At 58.1% G+C, this 16,667-nt stretch overlaps 2 protein-coding genes across 2 annotated transcripts in view; one reads left to right on the forward strand and one right to left on the reverse strand.

Moving 5' to 3' along the window:
* Window positions 1–1,185: 1,185 nt before the first annotated feature.
* MRPL45 (mitochondrial ribosomal protein L45) lies at window positions 1,186–5,259 on the reverse strand. Its single transcript, XM_059489023.1, has 8 exons — window positions 5,183–5,259; window positions 4,805–5,000; window positions 4,180–4,297; window positions 3,638–3,736; window positions 3,160–3,208; window positions 2,793–2,942; window positions 2,040–2,213; window positions 1,186–1,586 (listed from the first exon to the last, which is right to left on the reverse strand). Exons 1-8 carry the CDS (start codon window positions 5,237–5,239, stop codon window positions 1,533–1,535), a joined length of 897 nt encoding a protein of 298 aa, XP_059345006.1. The 5' UTR covers window positions 5,240–5,259; the 3' UTR covers window positions 1,186–1,532.
* A 4,516-nt stretch (window positions 5,260–9,775) lies between these two features.
* The window catches only part of NPEPPS (aminopeptidase puromycin sensitive), a 34,407-nt gene continuing 27,515 nt past the window's right edge, over window positions 9,776–16,667 (forward strand). The window contains exon 1 of the mRNA XM_059489018.1: window positions 9,776–9,970. Coding sequence (XP_059345001.1) covers window positions 9,848–9,970 — 123 coding nt within the window. The 5' untranslated portion in view covers window positions 9,776–9,847. The remainder of the gene's footprint in view (window positions 9,971–16,667) is intronic.

Raw genomic sequence — 16,667 nt, forward strand, 5'->3', positions numbered from 1 at the left:
TCGCTGTGAGGTGGGGAAGAGCTGGGAAGGGGCTGGAGAGGAAACCCAGCAGTGCAGGGGTTGGGTGGCAGAGGCTGGAGAGGGGCTGGCTGGAAGGAAAGGCCATTCTCCCAAAAAATCCACATTCCACCCAAAAAAAAAAAACCCCTTTTCATTCAGAGTCAGGGCTGGGGAACCCCAGAGAACCCCAGGTTTGGAGGGAAGGGACCTTAAATCCCACGCAGGGACACCTCCCACTGTCCTTGGGCACTGCCAGGGATGCCACAGCTTCTCTGGGAATTCCTCCCCAGTATTCCATCCCTCCTGCCCTCTGGCAGAGGGAGCCCATTCCCTGTGTCCTGTCCCCTCATCCCTCTCTCCACCTTCCCCGCAGCCCCTTCAGGGAATCCTCAGTGAGGTCACCCCAAAAATCCCCTTTTCCTGAACAATCCCAATCCTCTCCTCCCTCAGGAATAATTCCATCCCCTCCTGCCCTGAGATGCACAGAGGGATCTGAGCTCCACACTCAGCTCCTGAGCCAGGCAGGGGCTCCATGGAGGAGATTTTGTTTTTCAGGAGCAGAGGGATTGTGACACCCCTGTGACATCCCCAAGGACATGGCAGGGATTCCTCTGCTGGCTGCTCTCCCAGCACAGCACAAAGGGGAGGCCCTGCCCTCCCAAAAGGAACACCGAGGAGCCAACAGGAGCCACAGCTCCTCTTTCACAGCTCTGCAAAATCCCTCTCGAGGAAGAAACAAAAATCCCCTGAACTCTCCCACGCTCTGGAAGAGGCTGAGTGAAAAAGCAGGGCCAGAAGGAGAAAAGGGTTTGTTTTGGGTGAGCAGGGAGGGCTTTGCTTTGTGAGTGAGGAGAACTGGCTGAGCAGAGCAGGAAGAGAGGAGACTCACAGAGGAGGAAGCATAAAATGTGTTTTCCCAACCAGGCAAAGCAGGGACAGCTGCAAATGTCCCCGTGTCCACAGGATGGTGCCACTCCCTCAGTGACAGCACCAGCTCTGCACCAACCCCAGCCCTTGTGAGGAACCAAAACTGAAATTAAACCCAATTACCAGCTGTGCTGCAGCTCCTCTGGGAAACACCAACGGCAGCACCCCCCTCCTCACAGAACTTGATTTAAATTTTCCTAGTTTCTGTTAAAAGATAGGAGTTTGGGAATCAGCAGAGAAAGAGACGGGGAAAAACGGTGCCAAAGCCACTGGTGAAGCTTTAATGACTGAGCAGCAGCTCTGTGACCCCTCCCATGGGGGTGACAAATATTCCCAGGGCTCTCCCATGGAATTCAGGACAGAGGGTGGCTGGGGATGCTCCCAAGGCTCCTCATCCTCATGGGAACCCAGCGAGGGTGAGGCTGCAGCACACGGAGTGTGGGACAGAGCCAAGCTCCTCCCAGAGCTCATCCAGATCCTGCTCCCAGCCCCTCAAAGGACAAATCTGGGGTGGCTGGAACACATTGCTGAAGGCACAGCCACATCCAACACATTCCCAGTCTTCCCAGCTGGCCTGTTTGTCCCTGTCCACATTCCGGAACTTTCTACTTTGCTGTTTCATGCTCCTGTGAGGGATCCGGGGCTGGAATCATCACGGTCTGCAAAAGCAAGGGACAAAAATCAGCAAGAAAATGGGAGCAGAAGGATTCTGGAAAGGGACAAAAGGGGTTCAGAGGGAGGCAGGAGGAGGGAATGGGATGGGAAGCCTCGAATTTTACTGGAATCCTCCCCTCCTTCTTTCCCAAGATCTGTTTGTAGTAACACAGGGAGGCAGAGACACTTATGGAGGTCGGGCACAGGGGGAAATAATTCCCAAAATTATCCCAGACTGTCCTCAGCCATTCCAGGCCCTCAACCTCCTAATTCCAGCTCCCAGGTGCTGCAGGGAACAATTCCATGGACGTTCCAAACAGCTCTGCCCATGGATGAACCCCCCCACCTTTCTTTCCCAGGCAGCTCAGCCTTGTCCAGAATGATCTGCAGGGAGCTGCAATTTCCCCAGGGATTTGCATTTTTCCCCCAGGGATTTGCATTTTCCAGCCTTTTCCCACCTTAATGATGGGATCCTTGGGTGGGGCCCACTCTGGGACGATCTTGCCGTGCATCCTCCAGGTTCCATAGGGGTTCACCAGGTACCTCTCAAACACAACGTACTCCAGAACATCCTTGGGAATCTCCTCCCCGCCGTACATCAGCCGCCCAAAGCGGTCATAGATGGCCAAAATCTGTCAAGAGATCCAAAAAATAACCCCAGGATGGATGGGGTTGGAGTGACCTGGGATAATGGGAGGTGTCCCTGCCCACGGGATGGGATTTAAGGGATTTCAACCCAAAAAAGGCTGGAATCTCTGTGCTGGGCTGGCAGCAGGTTGGGGTTGGTAAGGGAAGATGGAGGGAGGGATTTTCCTAGGAGGAAAGGCTGGGAAAATGGGGATTTTTCATCCTGGAGAAGGCTCTTGGGTGACCTATGTGACCCCCCAGAAAAACCTGGGAAAATTGGGATTGATCATCCTGGAGAAGGCTCCTGGACGATCCAAGTGACCTTCCAGCAAAGGCTGGGAAAATTGGGATTGTTCACCCTGGAGAAGGCTCCTGGATGACCCAACTGACATTCCAGGAAAAGCTGGTAAATTTGGGGCTGTCCATGATGGAGAAGGCTCCTGGATGACCCAAGTGACCTTTCATGACAAGCTGGTAAATCTGGGCCTGTCCCTCCCGGAGAAGGCTCCTGTGTGACCCGGGGCAGCAGGGGTGTCCCTGCCCTGGCCTGGGTGGGACTGCAGCCCCCCTCAGCCGGGGCTCACCTGGCGGCTGTGCATCCTCACCGTCACCTGCCCGTAGAGGTTGCCGCGGTTCAGGATGCCCTCACAGCGCACGTGCACCACCCTGGGGGGCTCCAGGGACTCCAGGAACCGCCAGCGGATGGTTTTGTACCTGTTCCCTCGCACCATGTCCTGCCAGCAGAGACCGGCTCGGAATTAATGAAATCATTAACCATTTGTTCGCTCCTGACAGCAAAAACCAGCTCCAGCACTGGAACAGCCACGACCCCACGCCTGGGAGGGATTGTTGGGATTGTGCTGGGCAGGGCCAGGGCTGGGTTGCTGATCCTGGGGGTCCCTTCCATCCACCTGAGACACCCCAAAATTCCCCAAAATTCCAGGCACTTACGGGGTAGCAGCGCTCCGTCACCAGGGAGTGAAGCTTCTGCTTGTTAAAGCTGCAGAGGAAACACTCTGGTCAATTCAGCACAGGAAAGGAGGTTCCTCAAAAATCCCTGCTTTCCCCTCACAAATCCCACCTTTCCTCCCACACAAATTCCTGCTTTCCCCCCCACACAAATTCCTTTAAATTCTCCCCATACAAATTCCTGCTTTCTCCTCAAACTCCTTAAATTCTTCCCACACAAATTCCTGCAATTCTCCCCGAAAATTCCAGCTTTCCCCCCACACAAATTCCACCTTTTCCTCCCACACAAATTCTGCCTTTCCCTCCCCACAAATTCCTGCATTTCCCCCTCACACATTCCTACTTTCCCCCCACACAAATTCTGCATTTCCCACACAAATCCCGCCTTTTCCCCCCACACAAATCCCACTACATTTTCCCCACAAATTCCAGCTCCCCATGGGTCAGGGAAGGGCCTTACTTTGCCAGGGAGTTGTGGGCCTCAATAAATATCTCCTGGGCTTTCTCAGGGAAGGTTTTGGTGCTGAAATCCGGGTCGTGATCCTTGATCTTCCGCAGGCTGGGAAAGAATAAAATTCAGGGAAGAACAGAATTGGAGCCATCCTGGATATTTGGATCCTACAGGATTCAATCCCAGCTTTTACCAGCTCAGAATCTGAGATCCCCAACTAAGACAAAACCTTCAGGTGGTCACGAAAGAGCCAGATCTAAAGAATGCCAAAAAAATTGGGAGTGCACAGCGTGGCTGCTCCCAGCAGGAGAGGGGAAGGGGAAACAACAACAAAAATGGGAAAAACAGGGAGGAAACAACCCCTTAATCCTAAAAATCATCCAGAGATCCCTCAGCCCCCCCACAGAGGGGGTTTGGTGGGGGTTGAGAGGATGTGGGGGGATTTGGGGGGGTCCCGGGTGGGAACTGGGGAGGACTATCTCCCATGGACAGACCCAGGACAGGCCAAGCAGCAGGGTAATTACGCTAATTAGCTAACGAGGGGTACGTACGCCAGCTGGGAGGCCGCTGTCTGCCTCAGCTTCTGCATCTGCTGCTTCACCCCGTCCTTGGACAGCGAGGTCAGGCGGGCATCGCCCTCGGGAGGGACGTAGGGATCCATGATCTCAGCTGGGGTGGGAAAAGCAGCTCAGGATGAGGCTCAGAGCCCAGGGAATGAACAAGGGAAATGGGAGAATTTCCGAGAGAATTCCTGGATAAAGCTCATACACAGGTTCTGCTCTCTGCTGTTCCCTCACAGCCCAGGGAAGAGGGGAAATAGCTTCAAAATGAAGTTTAGAGGGGATTTTGGGAAGGAATTCCTCCGTGAGAGGGAGGGAAGGGGCTGAGATGGAATTCCCAGAGAAGCTGCCCCTGGATCCCTGCAACAGTCCCAGACAGGGCTTGGAGCCATGTGGGACAGAGGGAGGTGTCCCTGCCCATGGCAGGGGTGGCACTGGAGGGCCTTTCCCAACCCAGACCCCCCTGGGATTCCAGGATTCAAGGAAAAGGCACCAACAGCTTTGGCGATCAGGCAGGGAGGCCTCTCCCCGGGCCAGAGGGAACAGTGGGGAAGGAATTCCGCCCGATTCTCTGTCACATCACCCGGGCCAGGCCGAGTGCGCCGCGCTGCCGTACCCGTGCAGGCCAGGAAGAAGGTGCGCTCCACGCGCTCGTCCGGGAAAACCGGCGCCGCGCACCGGAGCCGCCGCTCCCGCTCCTCAGGGCTCAGCTCCCGGGCCCACTCGGGCAGCCGCGGGCCCTTCCTCCTGCTCCTCACCGGCACAAGCACACAGGGCGGCAGCGCCCCGGGACGGAGCAGGGACTCGGCGGCCTGAGGGGAGGCAAAGGCAGAGCCCGAGTGAGCCCAGCAGCGCCAGGCCTGAATTGATTTCCCCTCTCGCCCCGCGCGCGCCACGGCCCCCGGCGCTTTCCCTCACCCTCAGCGCCCACCCCGCTCCTCCCGCGGCCCCACGGCCGCTCCGCGGCGCCCTCAGGCCGCTCTCCCGGCCTCACCTTCCAGCAGAGCCGCGGGGCCCCGCGGCCCAGCCCCGCCGCCATGGCGGCCGCCATCTTTACCCCGCCGCGGGGGATGGCGGGAACGGGAGGGCGGGGCCGCGCGCGGAGGGAGGGGAATGTGTGGGCGGGGCCGCGCGGGGCGCGCGCGCGCGCGCGGAAGGGGCGTGGCCGGCGGGAGCCCGCGCCGCGCCCGCGAGTGGAAAATTCCATCGGCTGCGGAGGCCGGGGAGGGGCGGGGCCAGCGCGGGAGGCTCCGCCCACCCCCCGAGCGCGCGGAGGGGGGACCCCCGTGCGTGGTGCAGTGCGGGGGGCGGGGGGGGTGGCACTGCCCCCATCCCCCACCCCCCACACGGGTCACGTGCGACACGCGGGACCCCCACCCTGCCCCATGCGGGGGATGCTGCGGGTGTCTGAGCCCCCCCAGACCTGCAGAGACCCCCCCTCCGGATCTGTAGTGATCCCCCCCATGGACCTGCAGAGACCCCCCTCGTAACCCGCAGGCCACTCCCGGACACGCAGAGCCCCCCCAGGCCTGCAGAGCCATCCCCGGACCCCCAGATTTGCACCCCCAGACCCGCAGCGCCCCTCTGAGCACGCAGAGCCCCCCCTGCACAGATCCGCATAGCCCCTCCCCCGGGCACGCAGGACCCCCTTCCGGATTTCCAGAGCCCCCCGGACCCGCAGAACCCCCCAGGTTCCTGCACCCCTAGCAGCTCCGTGGGGTTTGTGCGATGCTTTTGGGGTTTCCCATCGCAGCAGCCCCTGACGCTGGCGGTGAGGGGGGGATATCGAGGGCAGGGGTCCCTCCGAATATCCCGGGGACAATCCAGGACGCGGCACCCCCGCCCTAAAACGCGAACCGGCTCATCCCAAGCCCTTTTCCCTCGAAACCCCATCCCGGGAGCCGCCGGGACGCCCTGGGGATGGATGCTCATCACCCGCCCACGCCCGCGGGGCTCGGCCCGCGCAGCCAAAGGCGAGCCCGGCCGGGGGTGCGAAGCCCGGGGGCCCCTCGGGGGCGGGGGGCTCGCCGGGAGGCTCCGGCCGCGCTCGCCGCGCCTGGCCCCGCTCCCAGTTTGCTTTGGGGACTGTTGATCTTGGCTGCGAGGCCGCGTTGCTCCATCGGACAGCTGGTTAATGTGTAGTGACGGCTCCGCCGTGCCCGAGACCGTTGATCCCGGCCCGCGCTCTTATCTGAGCCGGGACGAGCCGGGAGCGGCCGTGCGGGGCTGGGCCGGGGGCGCGGGGGCAGCCGGGTCCCCCTGGCTGGGGGGATCGCGATGCAGCCCGCCGGCACCTCCCAAAATCCCAAAATCCGGCGTGATGCTCACTGGGGCGTGCGGGGGCAAAGCCAGCAGAGAGCGCTTCCCGCAGCACCCGGTGTGGGGAACAGCGGAGCGCTCTGGAAAGCCGGGGTGAGGCCCCGGGGCTCGGGGACGGTCCTGGAGCAGCCGGGGTTGAGTCACCGGCCCCGAGCCCCGCGGCCCCGGCGCTTTCCCACGGCTCCCGACTGGTGGGGCTGGATTTTCCCAGCCCGGCTGGCTCTCCCGGATGCCCGGGATGCCATCCCGGCCGGTTTCACCGCCGTGGGCAGCGCTGGGGCGCTCTGGAACCCCTCTGGAGCCGCGTCCTTGCCCGTGGGGGGCTCGGCCAGGGAGCATCCCTGAGGAAATTTGGGATGGGGCCGTGGAGATGGCACTGGATGATGCCCCCGTCCCACCTGTGCTCTCCTCCTTGCAAAACCACCGCGTGGGGATTTGTGCCGTGGGAGAGCGGGATCAGGGCTGGGATCGGGGCTCGGCACCCGCCCCGAGCTGTCCCCGCCAGCTCCAGGCAGGGGCTGGGCCACGTTTGCCTCCATCCTTGTGCAACCTGTCCCGGGTGCCCGGCGGGGAGGCGGGAGGGGACGGGCAGAGCCGCACGCACGCACGGAGAGGGGGAAACCAGGGGAAATCGCCTCCCAACCCCCGGAATGACCCGCGGAGCAGGAGGCCCCGGAGCTCGGAGCGCGGCTGTCCCCGTGCTCCCGAATACCAGAGATTCCAGCCCTAAGCCGGCGGCCCAGACCTGCGAGGCAGGATTAGCCGGTGCCCTCCGGCTGCTCCCGCTGCCGGCAGCAGCGGCGAAAACTCCGGCGAGAGAGAGGGAAGAAAAGAAAAGCCTCTCCTGGGAATTTAATATATTTCCTTTATTCCCCCTTTTTGATTTTTTTTTTCCTCCCTTGTTTTTCCTAATTAGAAAGGAGCACTGACAGCGGTTGGTGGCTCTGGGCTAATTACAGCTCCTGGCTTCCACCCCGTCCGTTTGTCCCCGGGCCCTCCACAGTCTGGCACTACACGAGAGCCCGGTTTGGTCGGGACACGGCGGAGGAGGCGGCTTCCCCCCGTCTGTCTCCGCGGAGCCTCGCTCTTTTTCTCTCTTTCTTTCTTCCTTCTTTTTTTTTTTTTTTTTTTTTCCTGGATTCTTGCTGACAGCAGCATCTGTCACCTCCCAGCATCTCCCGTGCGGGGCAGCACCCGCGGAGAGCGCCCCGAGCGCTTTGCCAAGCACGAGCCCCGCGGCCCCCGCGCCCCCCCGGCGGGCCAGGAGGGCACCCGGTGACCCCGCGGCCACCGGGGATGGGAATTAAAACTCAGAGGAGACAATCCCCTCCGCTGCCGTCCCTCGGAGCCGTGCCGCCCTGCTCCAGGTTTTATCCTGGCCCTGACCTTGCCGCGGCTCTGCCAGGGACAGTCACCCGCGGCCACCCGCGCTGCCAGCACCGGGATTTTGCCCTGGCCAGGTCCCGCAGCCCGGCCGGGGCACAGCCGGGCTCCTCCTGCCGCGGCGGCCCCGGGGTGTCCCCGGCGTGGCGCGGCCGGGCTCAGACCGGTTCCGTCCATCCCGGCTGCAAACCCCGCACGGAGCCTCTCCGCCGAGCCGCGGGGCGCAGCCCTTCCCTCGCTGCGGGGCAGACGCGGCTTTCCGCCCAGAGCGCCGCCAGGATCCCGTCACACCCCGAACCGTTCCCTGGCGCGGCTCCCAGCGCCGCTGTCCCCCCGCGTCCCCGCGCGTGTCCCGCGGGGCTCCGCGCCCCGCCGCGCTGCGAGCCGGCACGGTGGAGCGGGGCGGCAGCGGCCCGAACCCCCCGCGCGGCTCCAGCTGCTTCCAGCTGCTTCCAGCTGTTCCCTTGTCTCCCTTTCCCTCCCCGGGGCTCTGCAGCACAATGCGGCCCCGCGGCCGCCCCGGATGAACCCGGGCTCGGCAGCGCTGGGTTTCTGTAACCATGTGCTGAGAGCTGTCTGTACTTTCTCCCTGCCCCAGTTCGTGCCGCCGGCTCCTCCAGGTCTCAGTGAATCCCCGTTCCCTCCCTCGAACCCTTCTCGCCTCTTGAACCCCTTCTCTCCTCCTCGAATCCTATCCCCTTCCCCAAATCCCATCTCTCTCTCCTGAGTTCCTGCTCCTTCCCTCAAATCCCTGCTCCCCCCTGCCTGGAATCTCTACTCCACTCCTCAAATCCCTTTTCCCTCCTCAAATCCCCTTTCCTTCCCAAATCCCCGTTCCCTCCTCGAATCCAGCTCCCCTCCCCAGATCTCTGCTCGCTCTCTCCACTCCCTGCTCGCTCTCTCCCTGGCTCAGCACTAACTTGTCTTTTTTAAACAGCAAAGTATCACTTTAAACACAAGTAAATCTCGTTGGGGAAGGAATAGTGAGAAATAAACTGAAATACAGAGAGCAAAGAGGGAAACCCGGGTGTCCCAACACAGGGGCACCATTTCAGCTCTGCATGTATGAGCGCACCGGGAGATCCAGCAGCCGTCATCCCCCTGAACTGGGAGTACTGGGAGCCCCGCTAACGAGGTGCCCGTGCCACCCCAAAACCGGGAGCCCCTGGGTGCACTGCGCCAATCCCCACCCAGACCAGGTGACCCGAGAGCCCCAGTTAACGGGGTGCCAGCATCCGTCCAAACCGGGAGCACCGGGAGCCTCATTGCACCTTAATGGGGTGCAATGTGCCAGGCCCGCTTGGAGCGGACACACCGGGATCCCCAATGATCGGGATCCCCATTACAGACACACCGGGATTCCCCATTACCGGGATCCCCGTTACCGGCATCCCCATTACGGGGGCTCACAGGGTTCCCCGTTACCGGGATCCCCGTTACCGGGGCTGCCCCGTCCCGCAGCACCGGGAAGGGGCGTGACCCAGAGAAAGGGGTGTGTCATCGAGGGGCGTGGCTTTGCGCAGGCGCACTCCCGGCCAGCGCTTACGCAACTCCTCCCGCCGCCTTCCCCCCCCCCTCCCCGCCCCCCGCGCGCGCTACGTGCGCGGCCGCGTGGCGCCGCCGCGCGCACGCGCACGCGCCGCCCGCGTGCCTCCCTCCCTCTCTCCCTCCCCCCCTCCCGCTCCGCTCCCCGCACTCCCCCACCGGGGCCGCCTCGAGCCGGGAGCGCGCGCGCGCCCCCGCCCCTCCCTCCTCCTCCTCATCTTCCTCATCCTCCTCATCCTCATCCTCCGCTCCCGCCGCCGCTCCCTCTCGGTGCGTCCGTGCGGAGCCGCCTCGTCGCCCTTCCCGCGCCCCCCCCACCGCCCCCCGCCCCCCCCCCGCCCCCCCCCCCCCCGCCGCCGCCGCCGCCGCCCCGCCGGGGGGGGCGCAGCCCCGCACCCCCCGCGCTCCCGCCATGCCGGAGAAGCGGCCGTTCGAGCGGCTGCCCGCCGACGTGTCCCCCCTCAACTATGGGCTCTGCCTCAAGCCGGACCTCATCGACTTCACCTTCGAGGGCAAGCTGGAGGCCGCCGTGCAGGTAGGGCCCCCCCTTCTTCCTCCCCATCCTGCCCTTCCTCATCCTCCTCCTCCCGCCCCGCCCCCGAGGGGTCCCGCCGGCCCGCGCCCCCCGAGGGGACCCCGCAGTGCCCCGGGGGACCCCTCGATCCCCTCCCCGGTCCCCTCCTCGGTTCCCCCCCCGTCCCCAGGGACCCCGCTCCCCCTCAGGGCCCCTCCCGGCCGTGCCCTGAGGGACCCCCGGCCCCGATCCCCCCGTTCCCTGCGCTCCCCGGGCCCGGCCGGGCAGGTGCAGGGAGGCCCCTCGGGGCTCCCCCCGCCGCTCCTCCGCGTTTCCATTCACGATGGGCGGGCAAACCCCCTCCGAACCCGCCAAAAGCCCTGCGGGACCCCCCGAACCCGGCCCGGCTCGGGGGCAGCCCCGCCCAGCCCCGCCGCGGCCCCCGCGGGTCCCCCCGGGCGGCTCCTCCGGGCTGGGCCGGCCCGGGCCGGGATGCGGGAGCGCCGCGGGAGCTCCGGGCTGGGCACGGCCGGGATCCCTCCCCGGTGCCCGCAGCCCCCCGGGGACCCCCCGAGCTGCGCTCCGAGCCGGCCTGGGGATGGATGGATGGCGGGGGGTTTTGCTGGAAAAGCCAAATAAGCCGTGAAAGGAGAAGTCCCCGGTGCGGCTCCCGGGGAGGGTAGGCCTCGGTGTCATGGAGAGAGAGCCTGGGCATGAGAGCCGGGAGAGGGCTGCGGAGCCGAAACCTCGCCGCGTTCTTCTGCAAGGCGAGAAAAATCCTCCTCGCCGTGCTCGTGCTTCAGAGCCGGAACCAGTTCTGTGAGAGCCTTCAAGTCTCTCCCAGTCATTCTCATTGGCTGCCCTGCCAAGATTTCCCGAATTTGCTTTCACGTCTTTTTCTTTTTTTTTTTTTTTTTTTTTTTTTCCCTTGCGATTTGAGAGAGGTACAGAATTATAATGGCATAACTGTATTTTTGGGTTTTTTTTTTTTTTTTCCTGAAAATTAGATGGTCACACAGAGAGCTTAAAAAAATATTTGCGGAAGGTTTTAAGTCTCGAGATGTGAGCAGATCTAAGCCTTGCTGTGCTGAAGGGGTGGTTAAACCTGGTTTTAAATAGGTAATAAATGCAAGGAGGCAATAAAAGCTGCGGGATGTGAAGCACAGGTAGAGAAGCAGGAGAGCTCTTCCCTGGGGAAGGCCCGGGGCTGGGGATGATGGGGAACCTTGCGACTTTGGGGAGCTGCAGGAACCCAAGCAGACATGAGTAACTTTGTGTCATGTGACAGAAATATTGAAAACCCAAATCTCCCCGCGGATTTGATGCTGGCTCGGGGCTTTGGTTCCGGCCTCGGGGCCGCCGCTGCCTTTTGGGGTGTTCCAGTTCGAAAAAGGCCGGTCTGAGAAATTCCCATTTTCTTCCGCTCTAATCCCAGGCACCTATTCCTGTCCTCGCACCCCGGCCCTGTTACAGCTGTGGGGCTGTAAATGGGATCACTGAAATCATCCAGGTTAAAAATAACGCTCGGGGGGAGGGGAGCAGCGGCTTTTTAAGCCGGTGCTGGGGAGAGCAGCCCTGGGAACGGCTCTGGGATGCAGGAATGGCCCGGAGCTCCCTCCTGGCAGGGCTCGCTGGTTTGCAGGGTTTGTTCCCGGGGAGTGGTTTGAATTTCCTGCTGTGTCCAGGTGCGTTCCCACAGCAGAGGATTCCACCTGGAGATGGGCAGTGCTGCACTTTCCCCAGGGAAAAGCTGTGACCCCCACAGGTTCCAGGCTGTGAAAAATCCCCTCTCACATCCTGGAGTGCTGCTCTGGTGCTCCCGCAGCGGAGAGGAGGGGAGAAAACGCCAACAAACCGCAGAGAGCGAGGTTTTTGAAACAGATCTAAAGAAATGTATCTCTATTTTGGATAACTTTTAACACGGTGAGCCCGGGAGGAGGCACCTCCCGGAAGGAGGAGCACCTTCCCGGCTCGGGCAGGGCAGTGGATCAGGGGTGAGTCCACCTGCCCGAGCAGGGCTGGGCGTCTGGAGGGGTTCCTGGGGCTGCCGAGGGCCCAAAGCACAGGGAGATCCCAGGAAATGAGAGGGGAAATGCTCTGCTCCTTGACGGGGAGAGGAACACCTGGCTCATCCGCAGGACGCTCTCTGTGCAGGGCTGGATGAACAAAATTAATAACTATCAGCATGTTTCCGTCAAGCTGGTCTAGAAATTAACACTTTTGGGTGCTTTTGGGGTCAAATTACTTCAGTTAAGGACCTTTTCTACCTGAGCCTAAGCCCAGCAGAGATTTTCTGTTTCCAGCACCACCTGAGAGCTTTGGAGTCTCTGTAAACTCACAGAGGCAAAAGTGGGTTTGTGTTAAAACACAAAATTTTTTTATTTTGGGGTGGGGAAAATACACGTGCTGCCTCCTCTTGAAGATCTTTAAGTTGTTCCTTTAATCCCAATCAGTAATAATTGCCTGCTCCATCCCAGCTGGATAATGGCAATAATCCGCACCAAGATGCTTTCTGAGCCATGGGGTGACTTCTGAGGCTCTGACACCAAAAACAAAAACCCCCAAAAACCAGGAACAAACTTTCCAGAGCCTGCAAAGTGCTTTGTTTGCTTTGTTATTTGGCATCTTTAAGAGCGGAGTGGAATTAGTGCAGGCTGTGGTGTTTAGTCAAGGTATTACAAGTAAACACTTGATCATTCTTACTCACTCCAGTAATAGGATTTGCAGCCCTCTGCGGAGAATTTGGGGCTTTCAAACCCTAAAAAAAAAAAATAAAAAAAATGCTGCAGCCTTGGCTGTGGGGCAGGACACTTGTGCTGGCTTTAGGGCCTATAAATAACCCGAAGCACTTTGTGCCACAGTAATAAACGGTGCCACTCGCATGGCAACTCCAGATAATCTTCAGGGGATAAAACCCCTGGTGATGCAGACGGTAAGAGGTGGCAGCAGATTTCAAAGCCTGGGAAGGGGAGTGGGGACCTGCCTGTGGTTTGTTCCCGTGTCCAGCTCAGGGAATTGTCTCCCCTGGATCAAGGAATGATCCTGAAACCTTGGCAAGTTGCATTTCACAGCCTCTTTTCGGAGCTGTGCTTCTGAAGGCTCTGGTAACCCAGCTATTACCATTTTGACCGGTTCTTCCAGATTTTTAAATAGTATAATTTGCGGCCACATGAATACTTTTGAAGTCCGTGCAGTTGTGTAACAATTACATAAAGTGACAGTACATAATTCCCATTTATCACAGCTGAAAACCCCAAAAAATCCTCAAATGAACTGTTTCCCAAGGAGCGCAGGTCCCAGCTGGGACAGAGCGTGGCAGTGGGAGAGCCGGGGCTGGAACAGAGTCTCCTGCTCACACTCCTGTGATTGTTCTGCCACTTATGTCATCTCCCAGCATTTAAACTTGATTTGTGGAGGGCGTGGGGATGCCTCTCCACCAGCACAATTAAGATTGTGGGGTGGAAATGGTTCATTTTCATTATTCCTCTGTTGGCTGGAGCTTTAATTACGCCAGCCTTGGCTCTCAGGGCCTGGTTATCAGCACAGGGCACTTGCATTACTCAGTGGCTGGGTCAAACTTTTTTTTTTTTTTCTTTTTTTTTTCCCCCGTTTTTTTGGCTCTTGGGAGGGTTGGAACAAAGAAGGGATGTGTGGCCCCGGCGTTGTCCAGCAGCAGAAACAAAGCTGCCTGCAGCTTTGAGGCTGTAAAAGGAATTTTTGAGCTCCGAGAGGATCACCTGTGAGGGGCAGGGCTGCCTCCCAGCTCCCTGGTGTTTCCCTGCCCGCAGATTCCCTTCCTTGGAGCCGCTGCCCTGCCCTGCCTGGAAACTCCGCCGAGGTGTTCCTTGATTGTAGGGCAGCTTATCTGCGAGGAATTTACAGCCCGGGCTCCCTCAAATCCCTGCTGCAGCCTTCAGTGCATCTCTGGCGGGTTTAGCAATATTTAACTGCTTGTCTGCTGCTTTTTATAGGTTCATTATGCAATATCTGCTGGCCTGAGGAATGCGTGGAGCTGGTTAAAGATTAGTGCTGACACTCTGGGGTGGAACCCTGGCCCAGTGCAGCTCGCTGGGTGTAGTATTTGTGCTGCTGGGGAGCTGCTCCAGGATAAACCCTCTGCTCTCCAGCCTTGGGATCTGCACTTCCAGCACGTGAAGTTAAACCTGCAGTGGAGGGTTAAGGCGCCTGGCAGCACCTCAGGGCTCATCAGCTCAAAAATTGGGGTTTTTAACCTTTTTTCCCCCCCAAAAATGCTCCTTGAGCCCCTTAATTCCCAAGATTGGGATGGATTTGCAGCGATCACAGAAGGGATTTACTCACCCCTGTGAATCCCACACCTCTGGAGCTGGATGTGCTTCAGAACAAGGGAGTTTTCCCAATTAGTCCTGGTGCTGTTAATTTAACACCTTGGCCACTGGAATTTGCTGGAGATGCAGGTTAATAAATCTCTTTATCGCTCTCCTCATTGAAGCTTTGGATTCTTACAAAAGACACGCCCTGGAACACCAATCCAGAGTAAATTTAGGTGTCTATTTTTAGAGAGAAAATTGCCAAAAACACACGCAGTTGTTGTAGTGCTGCTTTTAGAAAAGGGCTCCGGAGCCGTGTGACAGGGTTGGAATTATCTGGAATTAATTTTGGCTCCAGGAGATCCCTTTGGATGCTCCTCAGCCTGCATTTCAGGTAGGCTGGAGTTCAAATCCCTGCTCCTGATATCCCAAAAAATTGGGAAAATATTTTCCATCAAATCCTTCCCTGCTCTGACCACAAAAAGCTTCACAGCACCTTTAGGTATTGTTTGGCAGAGCTAAATAATTGTAATTTTAAACTTTTCTTCCATCAAATATTAAACTTTTCAGGGGGATTTCAGCTTTTTTCTCCTGCTGGGTGAATTTTCCCTTCCCTGCTTGAGGTGCCCGAGTCTGACCTCAAAATAGTGTTTGAATTCTGATTAATCCAGTATTCAATTCATCAAAAGCCAGGAGTTTACAATCCTGAGCCATTCCTTCCCTGCGGAGATTCCTCTGATTTCTGAGCTGTGTAGAACTGCTCTTCTCTCAGTTCATTAAATTAAATTAATTCATTTTCCTTGCTGAAAAATATAATTTCTGCCTGTATGGTGAATTTCACCCCTTTTTTTGAGTAGTTAAAAAAATGAACTTTTTTACCCTCCTGGCTCATTTTAGATATTTTTTCTGTGCTGCCCTCTCATAAAACTGGCTTGATATTGGTAGGAAGTGAGGGAAAAAATACCTAAAAATAGATAATTGCCTGCTTAAGGAGCCTCTGGATTTTCTCTGCTTAAACCTAAACTTTCTTACTTTGCAGGCTCAGTGCTCCACTGAAAGTTGTGTCCTGGAAAAAGTTGTTTTTTAAAGATCAAGCCCATTGTTAAACTCACATTGTCTGCAATTTGGACAGCTCAGAATCCAGGGAGATTTGGATTCATAGATTGAATAAAGGTCTCCAGACACTCATAAAAAGCGTTTCTCATCCTGATTTTTCTGTGTTTTAGAAAAACCTTGTAAAACCCCCCCCCCCCAAGCACCAGTATTGTAGTAAAAACTATTGAGATTTGAATTTTGGGTTTGAGGGAGCTTTGTAATTTTTCAGTTTTATGCACTCAGAATTTAAACAAAAAAAAGCGGATTTCGGGTTGTAAATCTTTCCTGGGGAAATCAGGTTGACCCTGTGTCACCTCAGCCGTTAGATTGTTCTCAGTGCTTTGCAAAAACGTTGTTTTCACAGCCAGTTTGGGTTTATTAATTACGATTAATTTGATTTTAATTCCATCAAGAGGTGACAACAGCCGTGCTGCACCCCTTGGTGTGACACCACTGCAGGGGAGCAGGGAGGAGGCGCCAACAGTCACTGCTCAAAAGGTGTAAATGCATCATATTTCTTTACATAATATTTATTAATTAAACAATTCCGTAACTGAGGATGAGCCAGGCATATTTGTCAGGTCAGGGAGGTCAAGGAGAGACTCCTGCCTGGGTTGGGGTGTGTGGGGTTTGTCCTCCCTGCATGGGTGCTGGCTCAGGGATGGACCATCCTACACCTGTGAGATCCCAAATTTAAATTAAGGAAATTAATCCCTTCTCCATCAAATGGCTCAGATTTGGGGTTTCTGTCCCAGATGGCCGAGGAACATTACTGAGGAACGTTCCTGGTTTATTCCCAGCTCCTCCTCTCGCCCAGGGAGCACTGGGGACACCTGAGCCTTTTCTTGTGGCTTTACAAACAAAATCAAATAACAGTTTGTGTGCTGCCTGTAGGTGAGCTGGCCTGGGCACACACAGGGGCTCAGAATTGTGGAATTTGGGGTTAAAGGGACCTCAGATCCCACCCAGGGGCTTGGAATTGAGGTTAAAGGGACCTCAAAGGCCACCCAGGGGCTTGGAATTGTGGAATTGGGGTTAAAGGGACCTCAAATCCCACCCAGGGGCTCGGAATTGTGGAATTTGGGGTTAAAGGGACCTCAAATCCCACCCAGGGGCTCGGAATTGTGGAATTTGGGGTTAAAGGGACCTCAAAGCCCACCCAGGGGCTTCGTGGGCAGTGCCAGGGGTCCAGGGCAGCCAGAGCTCCTCTGGGAATCCCAGCCCAGCCCCTCCAGGCCAGGATTCCTTCTTCTGTCCCACACAACCCTGTCCTCTGGCACTTTAACCCCATTCCCCCTTTTCTCTTGGAAATTCATTCATTTTCCTCCCTGCCT

The sequence above is a fragment of the Ammospiza nelsoni genome, chromosome 26 (genome assembly GCF_027579445.1).
Source record: "Ammospiza nelsoni isolate bAmmNel1 chromosome 26, bAmmNel1.pri, whole genome shotgun sequence".
NCBI classification, from domain to species: Eukaryota; Metazoa; Chordata; class Aves; order Passeriformes; family Passerellidae; genus Ammospiza; species Ammospiza nelsoni.

Coding starts and splice junctions, on each gene's coding strand:
- MRPL45 (XM_059489023.1), bottom strand. CDS start 5,239: ATGGCGGCCGCCATGGCGGCGGGGCTGGGCCGCGGGGCCCCGCGGCTC. Junction 3,209..3,637: donor GCCCACAACTCCCTGGCAAA/GTAAGGCCCTTC, acceptor TTTCCTCTGCAG/CTTTAACAAGCAGAAGCTTC. Junction 2,214..2,792: donor TGAGGATGCACAGCCGCCAG/GTGAGCCCCGGC, acceptor ATCTCTTGACAG/ATTTTGGCCATCTATGACCG.